The 23,824-nt window shown below is 38.4% G+C and overlaps 1 protein-coding gene across 5 annotated transcripts in view; it reads left to right on the top strand.

The window, feature by feature from the left end:
- The window catches only part of nol4lb (nucleolar protein 4-like b), a 366,154-nt gene that overhangs the window by 249,527 nt on the left and 92,803 nt on the right, over positions 1–23,824 (top strand). For 2 of the 5 annotated variants that reach the window (XM_072556794.1, XM_072556790.1), the window contains one exon: positions 17,366–17,482. The exons of the other annotated variants lie outside the window; for them this stretch is intronic. In XM_072556794.1, coding sequence (XP_072412895.1) covers positions 17,366–17,482 — 117 coding nt within the window. The remainder of the gene's footprint in view (positions 1–17,365; positions 17,483–23,824) is intronic. 5 annotated transcript variants of the gene reach the window in all.

Raw genomic sequence — 23,824 nt, 5'->3', positions numbered from 1 at the left:
TAGGGAGAGGGGGCAGAGCATAAATCAAATGGAATGTGTCTGCTTTTTTATACGCAGAAGTCCAACTTAGTGACTTTGTCAACACCAAAACCACAAACTTTTTATTTGATTTTTTTTCCACTTTTTAAACTACTAATCACCAGCAGTAATCACTTGTGTAGCCAATTACATATTTACAAGCAAAGCCCATAATGGACAGTACAAGGCATCAAAAGTGAGGGGAGGTAGGGAGAGCAGGAAGGAGCTAAATCAAAAAGGAATGTGTCTGATTTGTTGAATTTTCTAATCAACCTGCTCAGAGATGTTATTACACACCCCTGTAACAGGTGGGACTTGAAGGTCGGCTTCCTGGCTTAGAGGTAGAGGTACTGCCACTGTTCCACAGTAGCCTACAGGTCTATGTTTTGTATGCAATGGATCTGCTTTTTTTCAAAACCTGTTTTCTAATTAACCTGCTCGGAGATGTCATTACACCCCTCTGGAAAAGATGGGACTAAAACCCGGGCCTCGGCTGAAAGTTAGGGATATTACTACTGCACCACAAAGTGTGATGGCCAGAAATTGAACCCAGATCAACTGTTTAAAAGGCAGCTATGCTCGCCACTACACCACATCGCTCACGTGGATCTGATTTATGTATTTTTCATAAATATTTATGTTTTACTTTCTAATGAACTTGTTCAGAGTTGCTATCGTACACCCATGGAGCAGGTGGGATTTTAACTTAGGTGTGCTGATCCAGAGAGAGGGACACTACCACTGGACCATAAGAGCCTTGGGTCTGCTTTATTTTTATTTTTCCTGTTTGGCCTTTTTTTGGTTTTTTTTGCCGTTTTTTCCAATCAAGCTGGTTAGAAATGTCATTACACCCCTCTGAAGGCAGGTGCAATTTGAACCCAGGCTTCCTGGTCCAGAGTAAGGACACTACCTCTATACCACAAGAGACCCTCCACACCACCTTTTTGTTTGCATGTATGCCTTCTTTATGCAGGACTCAAGTGATGAGTTCCAGCTGGGCAGGACATTGCCTATTAGATTTTGAACTAGAGGCATTCGGGTTTTGATGTGTGTCTATGAGGCGTTTAATTATTAGCTTGTCAGTATTTGTGGAGCCATGTTATTTTTAAACTTATATGAGAGCATGAGTTCTGTGTAATAAAGGGAATTTGTTTGCATTGGCAGGATAGCATTTTTATGAATGGACAAACTAAACATTGAGGACAATGAACTTGCTTTTTATTTAAAGGGATTTGTTTTTGCTGAGAAAAAAAGGCCAACGTTTAGAAAACTTTTGTTTGCAGAACAGTTTCTTCTGGAGAAAGAAGTTGGTTCAGAGAAGTTAGAAGATAGGTTACTTGCGCACAAGGATTTATAATTTGAAAGCTCCAAACCAGAAGTGTTTGGTTGGAGCTTCAAAGGGGAAATTCAAATCTGAGAAAATGTAAACTCACTTGTATGACTAATCAAGGAAGAGGCTATCAAACCCTCAAGTAAAGGAATTGCAAGAAACTGTTAAGTTGAACCAATAGATAAAGTAGAGAAGTGAACCCTCTTTCAGGAATACTGTGTGCAGTTCTGGCCTCCCTGCTATAGGAAGGGTGTTTTAAAACTTGAACGGGTTCAGGACAGATTCACAAGCATGTTGCCAGATTTGGAAGGTTTGAGGTATAGGGAGAGGCTGAATAGGCTGGGGCTACTTTTCCTATAATGTCGGAGACTGAGGGGTGACATTATAGATGTTTATAAAATCATGAGAGGCATGAATGGGGTAAGTAGAAATGTCTTTTCCCTGGTGTGGGAGGGCATAGGTTTAAGTAAGAGGGGAAAGATTTAAAAAGGACCTAAGGTGTGACATTTTCATATAGACGGTGGTGCATGTACGGAATGAGCTGCTAGAAGAAATGGTGGAAGCTGACACAATGACAACATTTAAAAGACACCTGGATGGGTATATGAATAGGAAGGATTTAGAGGGATATGGGCCAAATGCTGGCAAATGGGACTAGGTTGGGTTAGGATATCTGGTCAGCATTGACGAGTTGGACCAAAGGGTCTGTTTTGAACTGCATATCTCTGTGTCTCTATGACTCTATTTGGTGTATTGAGTATTTACATTTGATTTTGTTGGGATATAAATGTATTTTACTGTCTGTTTTTAAATCTTTCAAATTGTGTTTTATGTAAGTAGTTTGATTAATTCTATTTTATGTTTTCTTTTGTGTGAAAAACTTCTGTTTTATTGCTAAAAACAAATTTGCAGCATTGCATATTTGAAAGACCAGCAAAATGCTATTAGTTAAGTTAGAAAACAAATATGATCCATCAAGCTATGTTTAAATCTAAGTTCTGACTTGTCCGGTAATTACATCAGCTCAGCTCATAATAAAATGCACGTACTAGACTAATACTCTATTGGTAGACTATGGCACTATAAAGGTGATGGCTTTTGGAATAAGTGTTAAATCAAGGCCATATTTCCTTGATCATGTGGGTGTAGTACATCCTATAGAATTATTAAAGAAAGCCCAAGGAATTTACGAGGTGAACTGGCCAATATTCTTTCATCAACCAGAAACAGAAAACACAAATCATGTTATGATGCCGAATGCAATTTGAATATAATATTTCCCAAAATAATGACTCTATTTCCTGAAAATCACTCAATGGCCAAAATTTTATTTTGTGCTAGGATTCCCACCCACCATCAGTGTAAATTTCAGGAGCAAACCCATTCCTGTTCTGCAGTCATTTAAGACTTGTCAAGATTTGCTAAGACAGCAGAAGCAGCAGGATAGGATGTATTTGGGCTCCTGGGTCTGTGCGCTCCCACTTGCCTGGTCGGCAGCAACCTTTTTTATTTCTTCACTTACCTTTCTTATCAAATTCAATTTTTCTTTCTGCGGCTGTGGTAAAGGAATGTGGCAGTGGACCTGGTCCATTTCCTTGTGTCCGCGGTAGCTGTGGCTTGAACAATGGGTTCAGTGTGAGGCAGCGTGAGACTAAGTGATGGTCCCTTAGTCCTTGGAAGTTGGGGCAGGACCCGGTACTCGGGAGTTGTGAGGTTATTATAGATGGCTTCGGAATCGGCGACTTGGTTGGTCCTTTCCATTCTCCTGGTGGTGATGCAGCAGCTTCAGCTTCATTGATGGCTGCATGGTGGGTCCTGTCAGAGATCCTTGCACCGGAGGCATTCCTCCCTGTGGCTTCGGTGGCGTCATCCCGTAACCACTTCAGAAATCCAGGAGCTGTGGAGGGAACAGAAAATGAACTTTGCCAGCTGAACAAAAAGCTTTAGTATGGAGATATGGGTGACTGTTCACTGTCATTTGAGTGTCTGTAAGGGTATTGCTGGGAAAGAAAAGCATAAATCTTTCTTTCTGATGTTGACAATGAGATCATTTCCAATAGTTTTCTTTTGTCTATTGTAATATAGATTGTCTTTTGACTAATAAATTTTTATTTCCTTTTGTTAAATGTACATTATCTCCCTCTTGTGAATATGATCAATTCATTAATGCCATGATACCCAAAATTATACATACAAGTTACAGTCTATCAAGCTAGGTTTCACTCTTGGTTCTAACTTATCCTGTATTATCAGCGGCTGGGATCATAACATTAGTTCTTTCCTCAACATACTACTCTAGAAAACTTTCTCATACAGAGTCCCTCCTCAGTATTATTGCTTATTAGATTTACCCAATCCATATAGAGATTGATGTCACTTATGATTACTGCATTACCCTTGTTACATTCACCTCTGAATTAGTTATCACAATCCTGTTGCCAGGAAACCCCAGATCCATTCCCAGATAAGGAAGGAAAGTCCTAGTGTTCTCAAAATTGTGCACATGGATCATTAAAGATTAACATTTTCACATGATCATTGTTGCAGGTTGCTATAGAATAGAATCCCTACAGTGTAGCAACAGGCCATTTGGCCCAACAAGTCCACACTGCCCCTCGAAAGAGTATGCCGCCCCGACTCATTCCTCTACCTTACAACCTTCAATTTCCCATGATTAATGCACCTAGTCTACACATCCCTGAACACTATGGGCAGTTTTAGCATGGCCAATACACCTAACCTACACATCTTTGGATTATCAATGAACATCAACAGATCCCAGATTTGTAATGGAAACACATAGGTACCTGTTGAGATCAAGGGCTTGCTCCATCCACCATCATTTCCAATACTGTACACAAAATCTTTTTCATTTAATTAATTTAACAGTTTTTGCTGTGGATTGACACTATATTAAAGTTTTTGCAGTTCACTGACAAATACCTTATTTGGATACAACTCTCTTAACATAGATCCTATCAGATCATTTTAAGAAAGCCGATTCTTTTTCCTGTCATTGAATGACAATATTTTTATTACCTAAAATAGAACAGGCTAATACTTGCACCCACTTTCAAATTACCGTAGGGCTTATCACTCCTGAGGAAGAATGTAGCCGTCTTTCTTGGGAAATACAGCTTCTGTTTTGTTGGTCTCTGGAGATTTGTGGTTTTTCTTTGCTTCCTGCAGACTTAGTTCCAGTTCAGAGGCGACATTTTGCAATAACATAAATTGCATGATTTTTCAGCCAGCTATTCTAGGCATGAAACAATGTAGTAAAATTCCCCTTTATCATTTGCTTTCATGCTTCTAAACTTATTTTTTAAAATACATATTATTGTCTAATGTAGCAATGTTTATATAGCTTGCCTCCAGAGCTTCTGACACAGTAGCAGCTCTTCAATTCGTTTAAAAACTGACAGGAGCTTCCTTTGTGTCATGTTGCACTCAAAGCTCCAAGGTCTTTTCACTTGTCTGTAGTGAAATATATACTTTTACTATGATGTTGACAATTGCCTACAGGTTAAGTTTGAGATTCAAGCTGAATTTGGATTTGTTGAAAAGCAACATGTTGTAGCATCACCTATCTTTAGTTAAATAAAACTCTAATTAATTTTAAGAAGATATTAGGAAGCAAATATCAGCTTTATTATAGTATATGGTTTTCTTCTATAGATAAATGCAAAATAGATCATCATAGTTACCACATTCAATTTTACTATTTGACTTACTGATAACTGGGAAATTGCAGTTATTAGTGATGTTGGTTTTGAAGAAAACAATACCAAATATTTTAGCCTGAAAATTAACTCTGGTAATATTCATGAACAAATGCTTTGAAGTATTTGCATAACAAATCATTTTCTAATTTAATGCCAATTTAAAATTGTAAGTAATATTTCAGGACTATTTATGAATTTACCTGCTTATACAACCAGCACGTTTCTGGGGTTTAACTTGTTTAAATCCAACAATAAAGCATTCTGTCTCAGTATTAGAAAATGACATTCTTTGGTTAGATGTAGTTAATCAACAAAGAGAATTTGACAGACAATGTGATGTACTTATTCCACTTTTGTTCTGATCTTGAGATTATAATTTTAGACAAATCTAATGAAAGACTTGTATGTTTACAAAATCATCATAGTGATGGGGATGTGCTCAAAGCTAATACTACTCCATGTTGTATTGTCATTTTCTGTACATTAATCCACTTTTGTCCTGAGATAAAAGTCATTAAAACTTGACTTGGTGAGCTAAATGAACTGAAATTTGGCATAGTTATTATGGGACTGATCTTGTGACCTTCAAGGTGAAAATCATAGACAGTTGATGCAATTGATGGATAATATTAGGTTGCACTTTTAATGACAGGAAGATGTATTTTTTAGTCATTTAGGAGGGTGCATACACAAAACACCTCATTATTTTGCTGCGGTTCACCATCTCATCGATAGAGAGATTACCTTTGATTGAATAAGCAACCAGTTAAACTGCTCTAATATCTCTACTAATGCTCCTTTCCAACCAAGAGCAGGGAAATTCTGCACTACTAGCTGTTTGATTTTCCCTTCTGCCCCCAAAACAAGAGTTAACGTCCAGAAGGCGACAATCAAATTTGTTACCCTTTACTCTGGAAAACTACAGAAATAATTTAAGTTACTTAAGTTAGGAATCCATTTAGTAGTTTAAAAGTTCATTTCATTCAAGTTTTATAGAAAAAAGATTTGAAGCAAAATGGCAATATTACAGAATATTTTAAAAATATTGAACTGCATATTAATGTACAAAGATTATCATATTGCAGGTGTCACATTTTGTTACAAGTGTAAAATAATGCTATGATAAATTTTTACCCAGCATGAGCTATAAATTAGTGGGGTAGAAAATCAGGCATTGATGGAACTTATTTCTCAAAGTTAAGATTATTTTACTGTTAAGATAATCTTAACTTTTAGAAATAAGTTATCCTTTTAAGGCCATAAATTGTAATTGTTAAGTAAATAAAATTGAGGGAATTTTGATCAATTATTTTACCATTTGGTGACAATACTATGCATTGGAATTTGTTCGACTGGAGATCAAGAATGTATAGTTCAATTCAAGAGAAACTTTATGAATTTAGGTGCAGACATCCAATACATTTGTTACCCTATTATGGCTACTGATCCTAATGAAAACTTCTGATGAGAGGAGAGGCAGTCATTCTTCTAAATTTGATGGGGTACTAAAGTTTACAAACAATTTCTAAAACTCGTGCAGAGCTTCCATCTGACATGTCAACCTTTATGATAATTATAACAAGCTTCACAAGTTCCCATGAGCTTACAAGAAAGGGGTCATTTTCACCCTAATTGAAAGATCCATGTTAAATTTTAGCAAAATGCTTCCAATATAGATATAGACTATTCTAGATTGGTTTTTTTGTGCATTCCTCGAGACTAAATTATGGATTTTGTAATATCGTAAAAAAGGACATCGGCAATGATGATAGGTAACCAATATTTTTATTTTAGCTAGCATTAACTTTCATAGCCCAACTTGCATTCTGTGTATAAGTTTTAACTTCATGTGTGTTATGCGTTTGCATGAAAAATGATTGAAATATACCAGAGTTAAGGAATTGAAATCTACATCACAATATATACATTGTTTGTTTATACACATGTGAATTCTAATGCAAGTTATATCATTTTGAAGATTGCTAAAAAGAGATTTGAAGCCAAAGTTGAACACAACAATTTATATACCATAAGAAGTAGGTACTCATTAGTTGGCCTGTGGTTGGCATGGTGAATGCAACACGAGATATTACCTCTGTTATTAATGATTACATTCAAGGCACATTGACTCTGATTTATCAGGATGTTGCATTGGAGATGCTTCAGTGATTGCCTGTCTCCATTGCCCTTTTCTCAGTTACACAGATGCAATGTGTGCACACGTTCTTTTTGCCAACTAAGATTAGGATTTTTGTGTGAATAAATGTATCTTCAACAACATGCAAATGAATCACACCATGATCCCAATGGATCATCTTAAATTGGTCTCCAACACAACTCTTAACACAGTCAAGATTATTTTTTAAATGTTGTCAACCAGTAGAATCACATCTGATGTTGAACATTACACTCTGAATTTTGCAATCACAAACTGGTTGAGCACGGTCAACACATCTCCCACTGGAGGCAATGAAACAGACATGTGGTATGATCTGGTTCATCGGTCACTGGAACATATGACCTACAAATCTTTCATCAATCTCTGTGCTTCTGACATTCATACACCACATTCCTCATTTATATGGTAAGCAGAGCATCTTTTAGGCTTGATAGCAACATCCTCAATTAAGAATTCCACACGAATGTTCAAAATAGCAGGGGATGGCTAGCTTCACCTGTTTCTCAAGGTTTTGAGACACCTTCCCTTGCAGGACAATCTGAGAAAACTGGGCACCCTTCAGCATTAAAAGCACCTTGGGTCCTTCCATGAATTTGTTTGATATCCAGCAATTAATGATTTGTTCAGTGTAGCCATTATTATTCAGGATGATTTTGTTATGCCATATCTCAACTTCAAGCTTACACAATGAGAAGGAGGCTAGCGTTCCATTGCCAATCAGGCTGATTTTGTAGCTCATGTAATTGGAGCTAGCTTGTAGCTTGTAAGAATTGTGACATGTATATTGACAGGTGAACATAAGATTCTGATAGATAGTAGTATAAAATACCCATTGACAAATTTCTTACCTAGCACATTGAGGAAGGGGACCTGTTTTTACTGCTTCATTTCAAAGATGAGTTTGATGGATGGAATCTATTAAGATTTGTCAGGAAGTTCTTAGATGCAGCTACAAATTCAGAAGAAAGCATTTCAAATGTAGGCTCTGTTTTCTAGTCTGACTCTTATTGTCTAGTGCCAGGCACCTTTTTTTTCCCCCATATTCCTGCACACCATTGCAATTCAAGAAACTACCGAATGCCCTCTTGAATGCCTGAATTGAACTTGTCTCCATCACTTGCCTCCAGGAGGTGCATTCCAGACCCTAACTATTTGCTGTGTGAAAAAGATTTTTCTCACATCACCTTTATTTGTTTTACACATCACTTTAAATCTATGCCGTCGCATTCTTCTTTCTTTTATGAGTTGAAACTGTTTCACCCTATCTACTCTGCCCAGCCCACTCATGATTTTGAAAGCCTCAATCAGATCTCTTTTCAGCTTTCTTTCCAGGGACAACAGTCCCAGCTTCCTCAATCTACCCTATTGCTGAAGTTTCTCATATCTGGAACCATTCTAGTGAATTACTTCTTTATTCTATCCATTGCATTCACATCTTTCCCATAATGTGGCACACACAACAATGCACAATGCTGCAGCTGAGGTCTAACAAGTATCTTGCATAAGTTCAACACCACTTTCTTACCCTTGTGCCCCTAGTAATAAAGGGGAGAACAGTGTATACTTTATTTACCACTTTCCCCCCATGTCTTGCCACCTTTATTGATTTGTTCACATTTACACCCAGGCCTCTCTGTTCCTGCACCTCTGAACTGCAGATTCAAGGATTATAAATGTGTCTTTCAGTTTTCTATAACAGGCAGATTACAGATCATACTCAACCAGCCAGAGCTTTTAAAACCTAAGACAAAACATTCACTGTTAACTATGATTTGGCAATTGGGCAGTGCTTGTTTAACAATCCAGCATTCACTAATAGTTAAATTAACAACTATTGATGATCAATTGAATTTGTAACATAACACATTTTACTTGTTAAGAGTGACATACTTTCTTATCCAGGGATCCATTCTCAGCAAGCAGAAGGAATACCTTCAAATTATGTATTTTTTGATTTACCAGAGACCTTGGAAATGTTATAGTTTCCTTACTGCTTTTTGCATGGCAACACCTGAGCCAATCAGACTTGGCTTATAAACACTCCACTTTCCGGTAGTATAAATTGTTAGTTTGAAATTTGTCTTTCTTGCATTTGTCACGATGAGTGCAAAATGAAAATCTCAGCAACATGCATTTTTCAGTGGCACATTCTAATCTTTGTGCCGTCAATGTATATGTGCTTTTTGTTTTTACTGAGTTGTCAACTTTTTTTTGTACATTTTGATATGTTCTGGCAAGTGTTGTATACCATATATAAAAGGGCAGGCATAATGGGCTGAAATACTTCCTTCTACACTATAATAATTCGTTGATTTTGTGATTTCCTTGCATACCTTAATATGCTCAATCCCCTGCTCAAATTGACTTTTGAGATGAAAAGCAGTCTAACGTGCTCCCTTGCATCAATATGCTAATTGAGAAATTCACCAATGGGTTGTCAGTAAAACCACCACCATCAGCAGTCATTTTCCATGTTGGCATTCATTTAAATCTTTGTGCTACAATATTGGCCTTACATTGACATTGTAAATAGTCATTTGCTCACCTTGCAAGCTTGATGCAGAAATACAGCGCATCAAAGCTACTGTATGGGACAGGGGCTATCCTGATCAAATCTTTATTCACCGTATTTCATGTAAGCTCACCAATGGGCAAAAATCACTATTTTTGAATCTAAAAAGTGCCTCGTCTTTCCCAAATAACTATAGAAAAGCAAGTATCTCAAACATTTGAACAGGGAGCCCTTTCATGCTCCTACTTTGCCCTGGCTATGAGTGATGGTCTTCATTAACAGTATACAGCTGCCAGTCCAAAAAGGTGCTCAGCCTACAGTACAATTGAACTAGATTTCGACCTCTGCTATTGGTGCCAAAGACAGTGGTACATGCTCTAACTGCCTATGTGACAGCAGCTGCTGAATGAGTCAAAATTTAATTCTTCACAAGAATTATATGTTATTCATAACATTTGTGAAAGTACATTACAAAACATTTCCTGTTGAAAATTACAGAATATGCAACAAAATTCAACTTGGCTTCATAGCATGTATACTCTTAGGTACCTCAATATAATTGTAAGACCTTCAATATTCCGTGGCAGGCATACAGACCAAGAGCAAATCCTTTCAAACTGAAAATTACAGAATTTGCAATAAAAATAAACATTTTTCTCCATGTACCACATTCCAGTAAGAGGTATCTCAATGCAATTTCAATACTTGTGACTTTCACAATGTATAGTCAATGTCAGGCATATAGCCTGAGGGGCTCAACAGTTGCTAACACCTTGGCTGAAAGGCCTTAATTGATCAGCTTTCCCCTTTGCAGCTCTGCTGTTACTGTCCAGGCTTCAGTGCATCCCTCAGCATGTTGTATTGGACATTGGAACATGCCAGTATACAACATTAGTTTGAGGACAGCTTTTTGCACTGGAAGACCGGCAAGTTTCTGACAGACCAAAGAGCTCAATGCCTGGAAAACTGTAGCCATCCTGTCTTTGCCTAATCACCTATATTGGCTTTGACCCTATGCCTGGCTGTTACATCAAACCAAATCTTGCCAAAGTCAGCTCTATAATCCATACTTCCATCAAGGAATTTCCATGCTGGAATCTCAGCTTCACTAAGGTTTTAAAGACAATAAAAGTAGATAAATTTGAAGTTTTGCTGTGATCTGTATGTTAATTTCAGACCAATCTTCGATATTAATTGTCATCAACCAGTGACCTCCATGCACATGGCAGGTATAAAGCCCCATTCCTAACCCATGGCATCCCTTTTCTGAATCCAGACATTCAGCTATTTATTAAGATCTCTTGTTTTGCCATGGGAAATAAATTTCAAACACCTATTCCATTGTGAAAATCCTGACTGCTCCCATGATAACTGAATGCACTGTATTAGAAGCAGGTGCAAGAGTAGATAAATTACTGTAGTAAAACTTGAATGGCTTTAATAATAAAATTGAGTAATATAATATGATATAAATGAAGGCAAGGTACAGTGTTCATTTATTTTGCACTTCCTTTTAACATGGATCTATAAAATTCTCACACTTCAGAATCTGGCAGATTTATAAAGCTGACCTTTAAAAAAAACTGTGGAATATAAATTGATTCTTGTCCCCATTTTCAAAGGCATAAAAAGTGACCATATCTATGTTGCAACCAGTCCTCCAGTGAGGTTCCTCAATTTGTTCCAGATCCAGATGGGATACCCCAAATTGTTAAGCTCCAATTTGAGGAATTGGCTCCCCTTCTTTATTCACCTAGCCCCTCAGTTAACCTACGTTTTCTAATCAGCATGTTCAGAGATATTATTATACACCTCCGGACTGGGTGGAACTTGAACCTAGACTTCTCAGGCTAGGTGCAGGGACTTTACCACCGCACCATAAAAGGGCCTTAACCCCTCAGTTAATTGCAACAAGGTTAATTTAAAACAGAATATTTCCCTTGTTGATAACCTTTTCTGAATTTAGGCTTAAAAAGGATCCAATTTAACTAGGTTATATATCTATTAACTACTAAATGTGAGAAGAAATACATAACATACATAGACACAGATTAGAAGTGAGCCCACAAAAAAATCTAAAAGATATAATAAATAGTCTCTGGATTGCTTATAATGAGTAGGTAGTAAAACGATGATAATTGGGCGGCTGATTTTGAATAGATAGTGGAGCATTGACAATTGATTTGAGATTCTTGCTTCTGCAGGTTGCTCTGCAACTGACTTGCTAATGCGCTTCCAGCACTAAGAGTTAAAAATCACACAACACTAGGTTATAGTTCAACACTAGCTTTCAGAGCGATGCATCTTCATCAGGTAGCTGATGGAACAGGATCATAAGAGTTCTACAGCTACCTGATGAAGGAGCAGTGCTCCGAAAACTAGTGCTTCCAAGTAAACCTGATGGACTATAATCTGGTGTTGTGTGATTTTTAACTTTGTCCCCCCCCCAGACCAATACCGGCTCCTCCACATCAGCACAAAGAGCAATAAATTATTTTACTTGCAATAAAGGAATCATTAAGTGATGTTTTATCAAGTAATTTTCATTGCACACCAGCACTCAAACCCAGCCTAGTATACGTGAGTATCTCAGTCCACAAGTGCACTTGAACTACTCAGCCCACTAGCATAGATCGACTCGCTTTTAGCACCTGTCCCTGTGTATTTTTAAAGGAGAAAACATTAACATGTCTGTCATCCAGACTGCAGTCTTTTGTCCCATTATCTTCACAGTGTGAAATACTCAAAGGAGCTACACAAAACAGAAGGACATGGTGGGATATGTTGAGATTCTAGGGCATGGCAATTTTAAAAAAATGGTTTTGGATGCTTTGAAAAGCATTAAGGTGGACAGATGGGATCTATCCTAGAATGCTGAGCGCGGCAGGTGAGGAAATTGCTGTGGCCTTCTACACAATCTTTGTATCCTCTTTAGTCACAGGTGTAGACCCAGAGGATTGGCGAATAGACAACATTGCTCTTCTTAAACACAGGCACAACAGGGATAATCCAGGAAATTACAGGCCAGTGAATCTTTCTTCATTCTAAGAGAAGTTATTGGAGAGGATTCTTAGGGATGGGATTTACTCACATTTGGAAAAACATGGACTTATTAGCAATAGGTGGCATGGCTTTGTGCTGAGAGGTTGTGTCTCTCAAACTTGATCAAGTTTTTTGAGGAAGTGATAAAGATGATGGATGAAGGCAGGATGGTAGATGTTGTCCAAATAAACTTTAGCAAGTCTTTCACAAGGTCACTCATGGCAGACTAATACAGAAAGTAAAGTCATATGGGATCCACAGTGAGATGGTAAGATGGATACAGAACTGGCTTAGTCATAGAAGCCATGATGTGGAGGGGCTGGTGTTGGACTGGGGTGGACAAAGTTAAAAATCACACAACTCCAGGAGCAGTGCTCTGAAAAGTTGTACTTTTAAATAAACCTGTTGGACTATAACCTGGTGTTGTGTGATTTTTAACGAGTAGCTGCGAAAGGGTGCTTTTTTTCAAACTAGAGATCTATGGCCACTGGTGTTCTGCAGGGATCAATGTTGAGACCCCTATTGGTTATACAATATAAAAGTAATTTCGAGGAGAATATAGCTGGGCTGACTAATAAGTTTGTGATGGTACAAAGATTGGAGAGCTGTGGATAGTAAGGAGGATTTTCCAAAGATACAGCAGGATAGAGTTAGGCTGGAGATTTGGTGGAGAAATGGCAGATGAAATTTAATCTGGACAAATGCGAGGTGATGCATTTTGGGACATCTAATGCAGGAGGAAAGTATTCAGTAAATGGCAGAATGCTTAATAGTCAAAACAGACAGTGGGATTTAAGCAAACAGGTCTCCAGTTTCCTGAAAGTAGCAACCCAAATGGATACGGTGGTCAAGAAGGCATACAGCATGTTTACCTTCATCAATCAGACTGTAGATTATAAAAATTGGCAAATCATATTGCAATAGTGTATAACTTTAGTCAGGCCACATTCAGAATATTGTGTATGGTCTGGTCACCACACCACCAGAAGGATGTGGCAACTTTAGAGAGGGTACAGAAAAGGAATACCAGGATGTTACAAGGTGGAGGATATTAGCTCTGAGGAAAGACTGTACAAACCTGGTCGTCAAACGATGAGAGTCAACCTGATAGAAGTTTACAAAATTATGAGAGGCATGCAGAGAGGATAGCTGGAATCTTTTTCCCAGGTTAGAAATGTCAATTGCTTGGAGACATAGATTTAAGGTAAAAGGAGATAAGTTTAAAGGGGACATGAGAGGTAAATGTTTCACACAGAGGGTGGTAAATGCCTGGAATGCGCTAACAGAGGAGGTGGTGGAGGTGGTGGAGATGGATACAATAACTAAATTTAAGAGACATCTTGACAGATATATTAAGAATTAGGGAATAGAGGGCTACAGGCTGCATAGAGGCAATAAGGTTTTAGTTTAGAAAGGCATCATGTGTCAGGGCAGTCTTGGTGAGCTGAAATGCCAGTTCCTGTGCTGTACTGTCCTTTATTACAGTTCAGCTTGTTGTACATTTCTCTGATTGAAACTTCTTTAGTACACTCATGTATGACATTGCAGACAGCCACCGAATGTACTCCACAATTAACTTTTAGCTATGTCAGTCCTCTTTTATTGAAACACATGTTGGAATGAATAACTCAGAATGTCGATAGGTGATTGAGGCATATGATCTGGGGTTATGACGTGTAAGCCACAACAGCCTATGCAATGTGGCTATTACTTTGGCACAGGTGGCCTAGGCATCAATGTACCCAACTGAGATTTTTATCACACACAAACAAAGGGCCTTGAATCTGTTTTAGCTACTCAATACTTTCCAAACCCCCTCCAACCACGGGAAATTGAGAAGACTTGTATGGCTTCCAAGTACTGCAGCCTCAGCAATTTCCACCACCAATAATGGTGACATTTAAAATTCCATTTTAAACCAGTGTAGTAAATTATGAAGAACTTGAGTGATCCTCTTGGCTCCATAGTTCTCCTGAATGTCATCAATGGCCTACAAGACCTGGGCTTTTCTAATTACTGGAAACATATTGCCTCATAGTAAATGTACCCTTGAAACTTTATTTGATAACATTTTTTAATGTTTCTCATTTTTAAAGCCATGGATAATGATAGTTAAGAAATATTTCATAGTGCATGTACAGTCAAAGCTATTTTGCAATTTTAATTTTTTTAGTGAAGACGGCAATTGATAGCAGTACCATTATAAATGTTACCTTGGAACGCACATTATGCAGTATTGTATGTGCTAGTAAAAAGTAGCAATTGAAACCAGACAAATGCAGATTAACTAGAAAGAAGTAGAGATAGTATAACTGTTTCTTCCAGTCAAAGTAAAACTTTGGAACAACATGTATTCAGATATTAAAGATAATCAAATTTCACATTTAAAAGTAGTTTTTAATAATAAAAATTTAATACTGGCATCTATTTCATAGTTTGTTTTTCTTTGTAGGGATTGCTACAATCTTTCTCAGTTCAATGCTCAAAATGGTGCAAATGCAATTTTGCAGAAACACTGTTTAGGAGCATTCTATACTTGTGTAACAAAAGACAAAAATATCATGCGGTGAGCTGAATTATCTGTTATTCTCTCTTCTGTCACAGCCGGATGTTTCATTAAGTAAAGCGAGTAAATCCCAAAAGTGACAGACTGGAGTCAAAGCAGCCATGGAACTTGAACCCATTGCCAGCTGCCAGGGAAGCAGCTGTTCTGTTGACTGTCCTGTCAAATCTTTTAAAAGGAATGGTTTACTTTATCAGAGTCATATTACATGAATTTCAAGGTAATAGTTCCTGAGACAGAACATCCACCTTCATACCAAAAATCTAACTCTGCATTTCCTGTCAGTTTATTTTTGCATAATAAATGGCGATGGCCACATTTATAATGCTACACCTTATGCAAACCGTTCACACTGTAGCACGGCCTTCTTCCAGTGGAGGGGTGTCAGTGCCACCACTGGTTGGAGAGTGTAATTACTGTGACAAATTGAAGATCAGAAATTACACAGAAAACAATACAAAAGTTAAAACATACAAAATAGTTATCTCTCTCTCTAACCCCACTTCAACTGAAGACCATAATGATTCAGGTGACTTCAAGTGAATCATGTATCCAGCATCACAAGAAAACAGCTAATAATATAGAAACATTTTTGCTTGCTATTTCTGTTACGCTGTATGTCATTAAAATTAATGAGTAACACAGTAACCATAAATCCTTTTAATCTATTTGTTTTAAAAATGACATTATACCTTCTCTCACCCTATTCAACAAGCAGTCTAAAGTCTAAAACAAAATTCTTATCATAAACCAAAAGCGAAGATAGTGTATATAGATAATATACAAATGCCAGAATAGTGAAATTAATTATCAAGTTAATAAATGCTAATATTATTGTTTTCAAGTCATTCCCTATGTAATGTCAGCTGGACTCCCTGAAAATCAATTATTTAATGTTTCCAAGGGTTAAATATCCTTTGGCAATGCAGTACATAAAAAGTTAGCATGAAATTGCTTTGTACACTTTTATTTATTAGCCTGTTTAAATTAAATGGGCTCTTGACCACAGTAAAATAAGAACAGACAGAAATTAATGCAATGCATTAAGTAATGCCTTACCAGAATAAGTTAAACTCAACTTTCAGTCACCAGAGTGGCTGTGACCTCAGAGAGCTCGAGGTGATCTGAAACTACTAATCCTAATGCATTAAGGCAAAGAGATGCCAAGAACTATTAACTTCTTATAGAGGATTAAAGAAGATGTAGACCCAATAAGCATCACAAGAAAACCTCACAGCTCCAAAACCCTTTGTTCAAAATGGCGAGGTACTTCTCGCAGAGAGGGTGAAACAAGGATAAAACTAAAAAGAGAGACTAATAGGTAAGGACATATAAAAACAAGTAGCATAAACAAACTTGTGACATTAAAGAGCAGCTAAGCTGATTCAACAACAAATGAATCATTAAACGTATATAATAGAAATTCAATGTAAATAATAAGGGTCACGAGAAAAGTCAAACTGGGCCACTGGCAATAAACAAGCAAAACTAAAAGTGAATGGGGAAAATAATGTAAAACAGGCAAACTCTATGAATGTTGTATCCTATCCTTACTACCAAAAAAAATTAAGATTTTCAGGGTTGGATTTTTGTTTGGAGGTGAGACTCAGGAGATCGGTTCAATTTTGGGTCACAAACCCATCTCTGTCAATGGTCTGCTGAAAGCAGGATTTTCTGAGTGTCAGGAGGTTGGACATCCAATTAAGCAGATTTAATGTGGGAATGGAGAAGGACTTATTCTACCATGGGCATGTTAAAAGACCACCTTCACCCCATCTCAATTCAGAATGTAAGAATTTGGTCCAATATATTTGTTACTCAAAAATGCTTGGCATCCCTCAAAAAGTAAACATGGACCAGGAGTTTCCCTTTTTCAGGCTGTGTAGGGCTGGTTATGTCAATGTCAATAACTAGTCACCTCTGTCTCTGAGAAAACTTGCAATATTGACACTGATCATATTGTTAAAATCTGACCAGCAAGCTTCTCATCCTATTACAGACCTCGATAGTGGAATCCCAGATTGCCAGAAGCTGCTGGCCAGTCAGAGGCCAGCAGCCTCTGGGTCCAAAAGACTGTTGGTTGAGGCCTATTTTCATGGGATCCAATGGCAAGAAGGTAGGTCTATTTCTTTTTCTTATGTGGTGGTGGTCAAGGGGAGAGGGGTGTCAGGGGGTTGAAGATTAAAGGGGCAGAAGGGTGGCTTTCAGAGGTCATGTCATTACCTACCTCTGTGCATCCAACATCCTTCAGATTGGGCCAAATGAAGATCATCCTCTCAACCCAACAGGCCAGTCACCCTAGTTACTGAGTTGGGAAACTACCTACGGGTCTTGCCTGCTGGGAAAACAGCCAGTTGAGATGTTAAACTGAGGCCCTTAACTGATCATTTGGCCCTTATGTGGTCAAGTATCCAATGTCACTCAAGGGCTGATTTGCCAATTATTTGCTTCACTCTCCACCCCTCTTCACACCTCCAGGAAGGAGAAAATTGGTCATTGAGTTCTAGTACAACATGAAAAACAGAGATTGGTGTTGTTATTTTAATGAAACTGCTTGGATATGCTATGACACATCACCAAGGCAAATGGGATTTGAATCTGGACCTTCTGGCCCAGAAGTAGGGATATTAATGCTGCTCCACAAAATCCTTTAATTAACTCAATAAACATGTTAAATATGAAAGACCTGCAAAACTATTTTCAGGGAAAATGTGATAGTACTTTCAGATTCAAAGATTGAGTTATCTACTTTTTATTTGAAATGAGTGGAAATATATGTCAAAAAAGCATATACATTATAGAGTTGCAAATAGAAATAATTTATTTGTGAACCAGATACAAAAGCAAAACTGAATTAAAAATGCTTGTCAAAAGCTCAGTACAATATAGGGAGAACAAGAATTTTAACCTGTTAAATTCTGAGAGGTTGTGTGTATCAGAACACAATTCTGCTTAACTCCAAGAACTGTAAAGAGATTCTTTTTGTGAGAATTGTAAATTGGGAGAGTCAAAGTTAAGGCAGGACACATATCAATAAGAAAACTCATGGCATTCATGTCTTTTATTAATCAAGGCATAGAATAGAAGGGTAGCGGGTAGTGGGGTTATTCTGGAACTTTACAAATGTTTAGTCTGGCCATAACTTGAGCATTGTATGCAGTTCTGGTCATCTTATATAAAGGAGATGGCTGCACTGGAGAGGATGTAATGAAGATTTATGTCTGGCCACACATACCTCAAGACCAATAGCAATATGGTTGACTTGCAACTACATTCTGAAATGGCCTAACAGGCCTTTGTCAGTTATTTCTAACCACTAACATATTTCAAAGAAGGAATGGAATCAGATGGACAACTTGACAATGATTAAGGCATAGAAACGATAGCAGCAAACTCAGCCATGTTGACCCCACAAAGTCCTCTTTACCAACATCTGGGGTTAATACCAAAATTAGGAGTGTTATCTCACAGACTAGTCAAGAATGCCATAATTACGGAATCCTGCTTTGCCACAGTGATATACAGTTGGGAGGGTGTTGCCCTGGGAGCCCTCAACACTGACTCAGGACACCATGAAGTTTTATGGCACCAGGTCAAATGTGGGCAAGGAAAACTACTGATTATCATCTAATGCTTCCCCTTAGCTGGTGAATCGGTGCTTCTCCATGTTGAACAACGTTTGGAGGAAGCACAGACAGTAATGTAATCTGGATGGATGACTTAAATACCCATCACCAAGAGTGACTCAGCAGCACCACTATTGCTGAAAATGTTCATCAGGTTCTGCTGAATATAGCTGCTGGACTGGTTCTGCATCAGTTGGTGAGAGAAGAATCAAGAGGGAAAAACATACTTGACCTCAACATCACCAGTTTATCTGTCACAGATGAATCTGTCCATCACAGTATTAGAAGGAGTGTCCATCGCACAGTCCTTGTGGAGACAGAGTCCCGTCTTCGTGTTAAAGGTATCATCTGTCATGTTGTAGTGCCACTATCACCATGCCAAACAGGATAGACTTCAAATAGACCTCGCAACTTAAGACTGAGCATCCATGAGGTACTATGGGCCATCAGCAGTAGAAAAAGCACAATTCCTGAACATCATTTCCTATCATATTCCTATTACCTTCAAGCCAGAGGAGATCAATGCTGGTTCAATTAAAAGTGCATGAGTGCATGCCTGGAGTGGCACCAGACATTCCTAAAAAACAGGGTATCAAAAGTGATGAAGCTAAAAAACAGGACTGCTTGTGTGCCAAACAGCATAACCATAAGCAATAACTGATGGACAAAAGTGATTCCACAACCAGCAGATGAGGTCAAAGCTCTACAGTACTATCACATTTAGTTAGGAATAGTAGTGAACAAATAGTCAACTCACTAAAAAAGGAAGCTTCACAAAAATTGCAATCCTCAGTGGTGAGAGATTGCAGCACATCAGCACTAAAGATTTTTTAACAATCTTTAGCCAGAAGTGCTGAGCGGATGATCCACTTTAGCCTCCTCCAGAATTCCCAAGTGGTACAAGTGAAAACATGCAGCCAGTTTGATTGACACCATGTGATATCAAGAAATGACTACAGACACTGAATGCTGCAAAGGCTTTGGGCCCTGACAACATTCTGGCAATAATACTGAGGAAGTGTGCTCTAGAACTTGCCATGCCCTTGGCCAAACTATTCCAGTATAGCTACAATGCTGCCATCTATCTGTCAAGTTGGAAAATGGCCCAGCTATGTCCTGTACATAAAAAGCGAGACAAATTCAACCCAGCCAATTGCCACCATATCCGTCTACTCTTGATCATCAGTAAAATAATGGAAATGGTCATCAATAGTGCTGTCAAGCAGCACTTGCTCACAGACGCTTAGTTTGGATTCTATCAGGGTTACTGAGCTTATGACCTCATTACAGCCTTGCTCAAACATAAACAAAACAGTTGAACACTAAAGGTGTTTTGAGAGAGACTGCCATCACATCAAGGTCACATCTGACTTGATTGTGGCATCAAGGACCCAGCAAAGCCCCCAGTGAGAATCAGGGAAAAATCCCTCTACTGGATAGAGTCATAGCTAACAGAAAGGAAGATAGCTGTGGTAATTGTCACTCAGGCATCTTAGCTCTAGAATCTCTCTGTAGGAGTAACTAAGGGTAGAATCCTATGTGCAGCCACTTCCAGCTGCTTCATTAATGACCATCCTTTTATCATAAAGTCGAAGTGAGGATGTTTGTAGATGATTGCACAGTGTTCATGACCATTTGAGCTCCTCAGATATTGAAGCAGCCCATGGCCAAATGCAGCAATACCTGGACAATATCGAGATTTGGGTTGACATGTTGCAGGCAACATTTCATACTACACAAATGGCGTGAAATGAACATTTCCAGCAAGAGACAATCTAACTATTACCTTATGACATTCAATAGCATTGCAATGCCAAAACCCCCACTATCAGCATCCTGGGGATTATTGTTAGCCAAAAACTGAATTTGACTTGTCATATAAACACTGTGTTTGAAGAGCTGGTCAGAGGTTAGGAATCCTGCAATGAGTAACTCACTGCCTGATTCCCTAAACTATGGTACACCATCTACAAAAACAAATCAGGACTGTGATAGAATATTCTCCACTTGCTTAGATGAATGCAGCTCAAATAACATTCAGAAAGCTTGACACCATTCATGGAGTTATAGAGTCATACGGCACAGACCCTTTGGTCCAACCAGTCCATGCCGAACATAATCCCATACTAAACTAGTCTTACCTGCCTGCTCCTGCTCCATATACCTCCAAACCTTTCTTCTTCATGTATCAAATGTCTTTTAAGCATTGTGATTGTACCTGCATCCACCACTTCCTCAGAAAGTTCATTCCACATGCGAGGTACCAACTGTGTAAAATAAATTTACCCCTTATTTCTTTTTGAAATTTCTCTCCTCCCACCTTAAAAATATGCCCCCTAGTCTTGAAATTCCCAATCTTATAGAAAAGACAACTACCATCAACTTGATCTATACCTTTCATTGTTTTATAAACTTCTATCAGGTCACCTCTAAACCTCCTACGCTCCAGTGGAAAAAAAACTCCCAGCTTATCCAGCCTTTCTTTCTAACTCAAACCTTCCACACCTGGCAACATCCTGGTAAAACTCTTCTGAACCTTCTCCAGCTTGATAATATCCTTCCCGTAACAGGATGATCAGAACTGGACACAGTATTCCGGAAGAGGCCTCACCAATGTCCTGTACAAACTCAAGATAACGTCTCACCTCCTAGACTCAAAGATCCGAGCAATGGAGGCAAGTGCGCCAAAAGTATTTATAATAACCCTGTCTATGTGTGACACAAACCTTAAAGAATTATATACCTACACCCCAGGGGCCTCTGTTCTAAGCCCTACCCTTATTTGTTGTACCAAAATGCGATACCTCACATTTATCCAGATTGAATCCCATCTGCCATTTCTCAGCCCATTAAGCCATTTGATCAACATCCTTTTGTAATCTTAGAAAACCTTCTTCACGGTCTATTGTGCCAACAACTTTGGTGTCATTTGCAAACTTACTAACCATGCCTTCTATATTCTCATCCAAATCATTTATATAAATGACAAACAAAATTAGGACCCAGAACCAATCCCTGTGGAACACTGCTGGTCACAGGCCTCCAGTCCGCAAAGCAACCCTCCACCATTACTCTCTATCTCCTACCATTAAACCAATTATGTATCTAATTGGCAAGCTCACCCTGAATCCCATGTGATCTAACTTTACTAATTAGTCTTACCATGTGGAACCTTGTCAAAAGCTTTACTGAAATCAAAATAAACAATGTCTACTGCTCTGCCATCATCAACCTTTTTGGTAACTTCGTCAACAAACTCAATCAAGTTTGTGAGACATTATTTTCCTCAGACAAAACCATGCTGACTATCCCTATCAATTTTTGCTTCTCTTAATGTCCATAGATCTTATCTTTTATAATCACCTCCAACAATTTACCTGCAATTGAAGTCAGACTCACAGGTCTATAGTTCCCCAGTTTCTCCTTACAACCTTCCTTAAACTAAGGTACAATATTAGCCACCCTCCAGTCATAGGCACTTAATCGGTAGTTATAGATGATGCAAATATTTCTTCAAGGGGTCTCATAATTTCCTCCCTTTCTTCCCACAATGTTTGGGGATACCTTAGATCAGGTCCTGGAGATTTATCCAACTTTATATTCTCTAAGACCTCCTGAACCATCTCTGCTATGATGTGAACTGTTTTTAAAACATCAAAATGTATTGCTCTGTGTTCTCTAGACTCCATTTCATTCTCCACAGTGAAAACTAGCACATAATATTCATTTAATATTTCTCTCATCTCCTGGGGTTCATCACAAAGATAATCTCTTTGATCTTTAAGAGTCCCTGCCCTCTTTCTGGTTACTCTATTGCTCTTAATGTATTTGTAGAATACATAGAACATTATAGCGCATTACAGGCCCTTCGGTCCTCCTTGTTGCGTCAACCTGTGAAAATAATCTGATGCCCATGTAATCTACACTGTTCTATTATTATCCTTATGTATGTCCAATGCCCATTTAAATGTTCTTAATGTCGACGAGTCTACTATTGCAGGCAGAGAACGCCCCTACTGTTCTCTGAGTAAAGAAACTATCCCTAATATCTGTCCTAAATCTATCACCCCTCAATTTAAAGCTATGTACCCTCATGTTAGCCTTCACCATCCAAGGAAAAGGGCTCTCATTGTCCACCCTATCTAACCCTCTGATTATCTTATACATCGCGATTAAGTCACCTGTCAACCTTCCTCTCTCCAACGAAAACAGCCTCAGTTCCCTCAGCCTTTCCTCGTAAGACCTTCCTTCCATACCAGCAAACATCCTAGTAAATCTCCTCTGAACCCTTTCAAAAACTTCCACATCCTTCCTATAATGTGGTGACCAGGACTGTATGTGCAATATTTTAGGTGCGGCCTTACCAGTGTCTTGTACAGCTGAAGCGTGACCTCATGGCTCCAAACTCAATCCTCCTATCAATAAATGCCAATACACCATATGCCTCTTAACAACCCTATTAACCTGGGTGGCAACTTCCAGGGATTTATGCGCCTGGACACCGAGATCTCTCTGTTCATCTACACTGCCAAGAATTTTACCATTAGCCCAGCACTCTGTATTCTTGTTATTTCTTCTGAAGTGAACTACCTCACACTTTTCTGCCTTAAACACTATTTGCCACTTTTCAGCCCAGCTATGCATCTTATCTATGTCCCTCTGTAACCTACAACATCCTTTGGCGCTATCCCCAACTCTGCCTACCTTAGTGTCATCCATAAATTTACTAATCGATCCTTCTACGCCCACATCCAGATCATTTATAAAAATGACAAACAGCAGTGTCCCCAAAACAGATCCTTGTGGCACACCACTGGTAATTGAGCTCCAGG

This window comes from Chiloscyllium punctatum, chromosome 37, assembly GCF_047496795.1.
Source record: "Chiloscyllium punctatum isolate Juve2018m chromosome 37, sChiPun1.3, whole genome shotgun sequence".
Lineage (NCBI taxonomy): Eukaryota > Metazoa > Chordata > Chondrichthyes > Orectolobiformes > Hemiscylliidae > Chiloscyllium > Chiloscyllium punctatum.
This window is presented reverse-complemented; position numbering and strand designations above follow the sequence as displayed.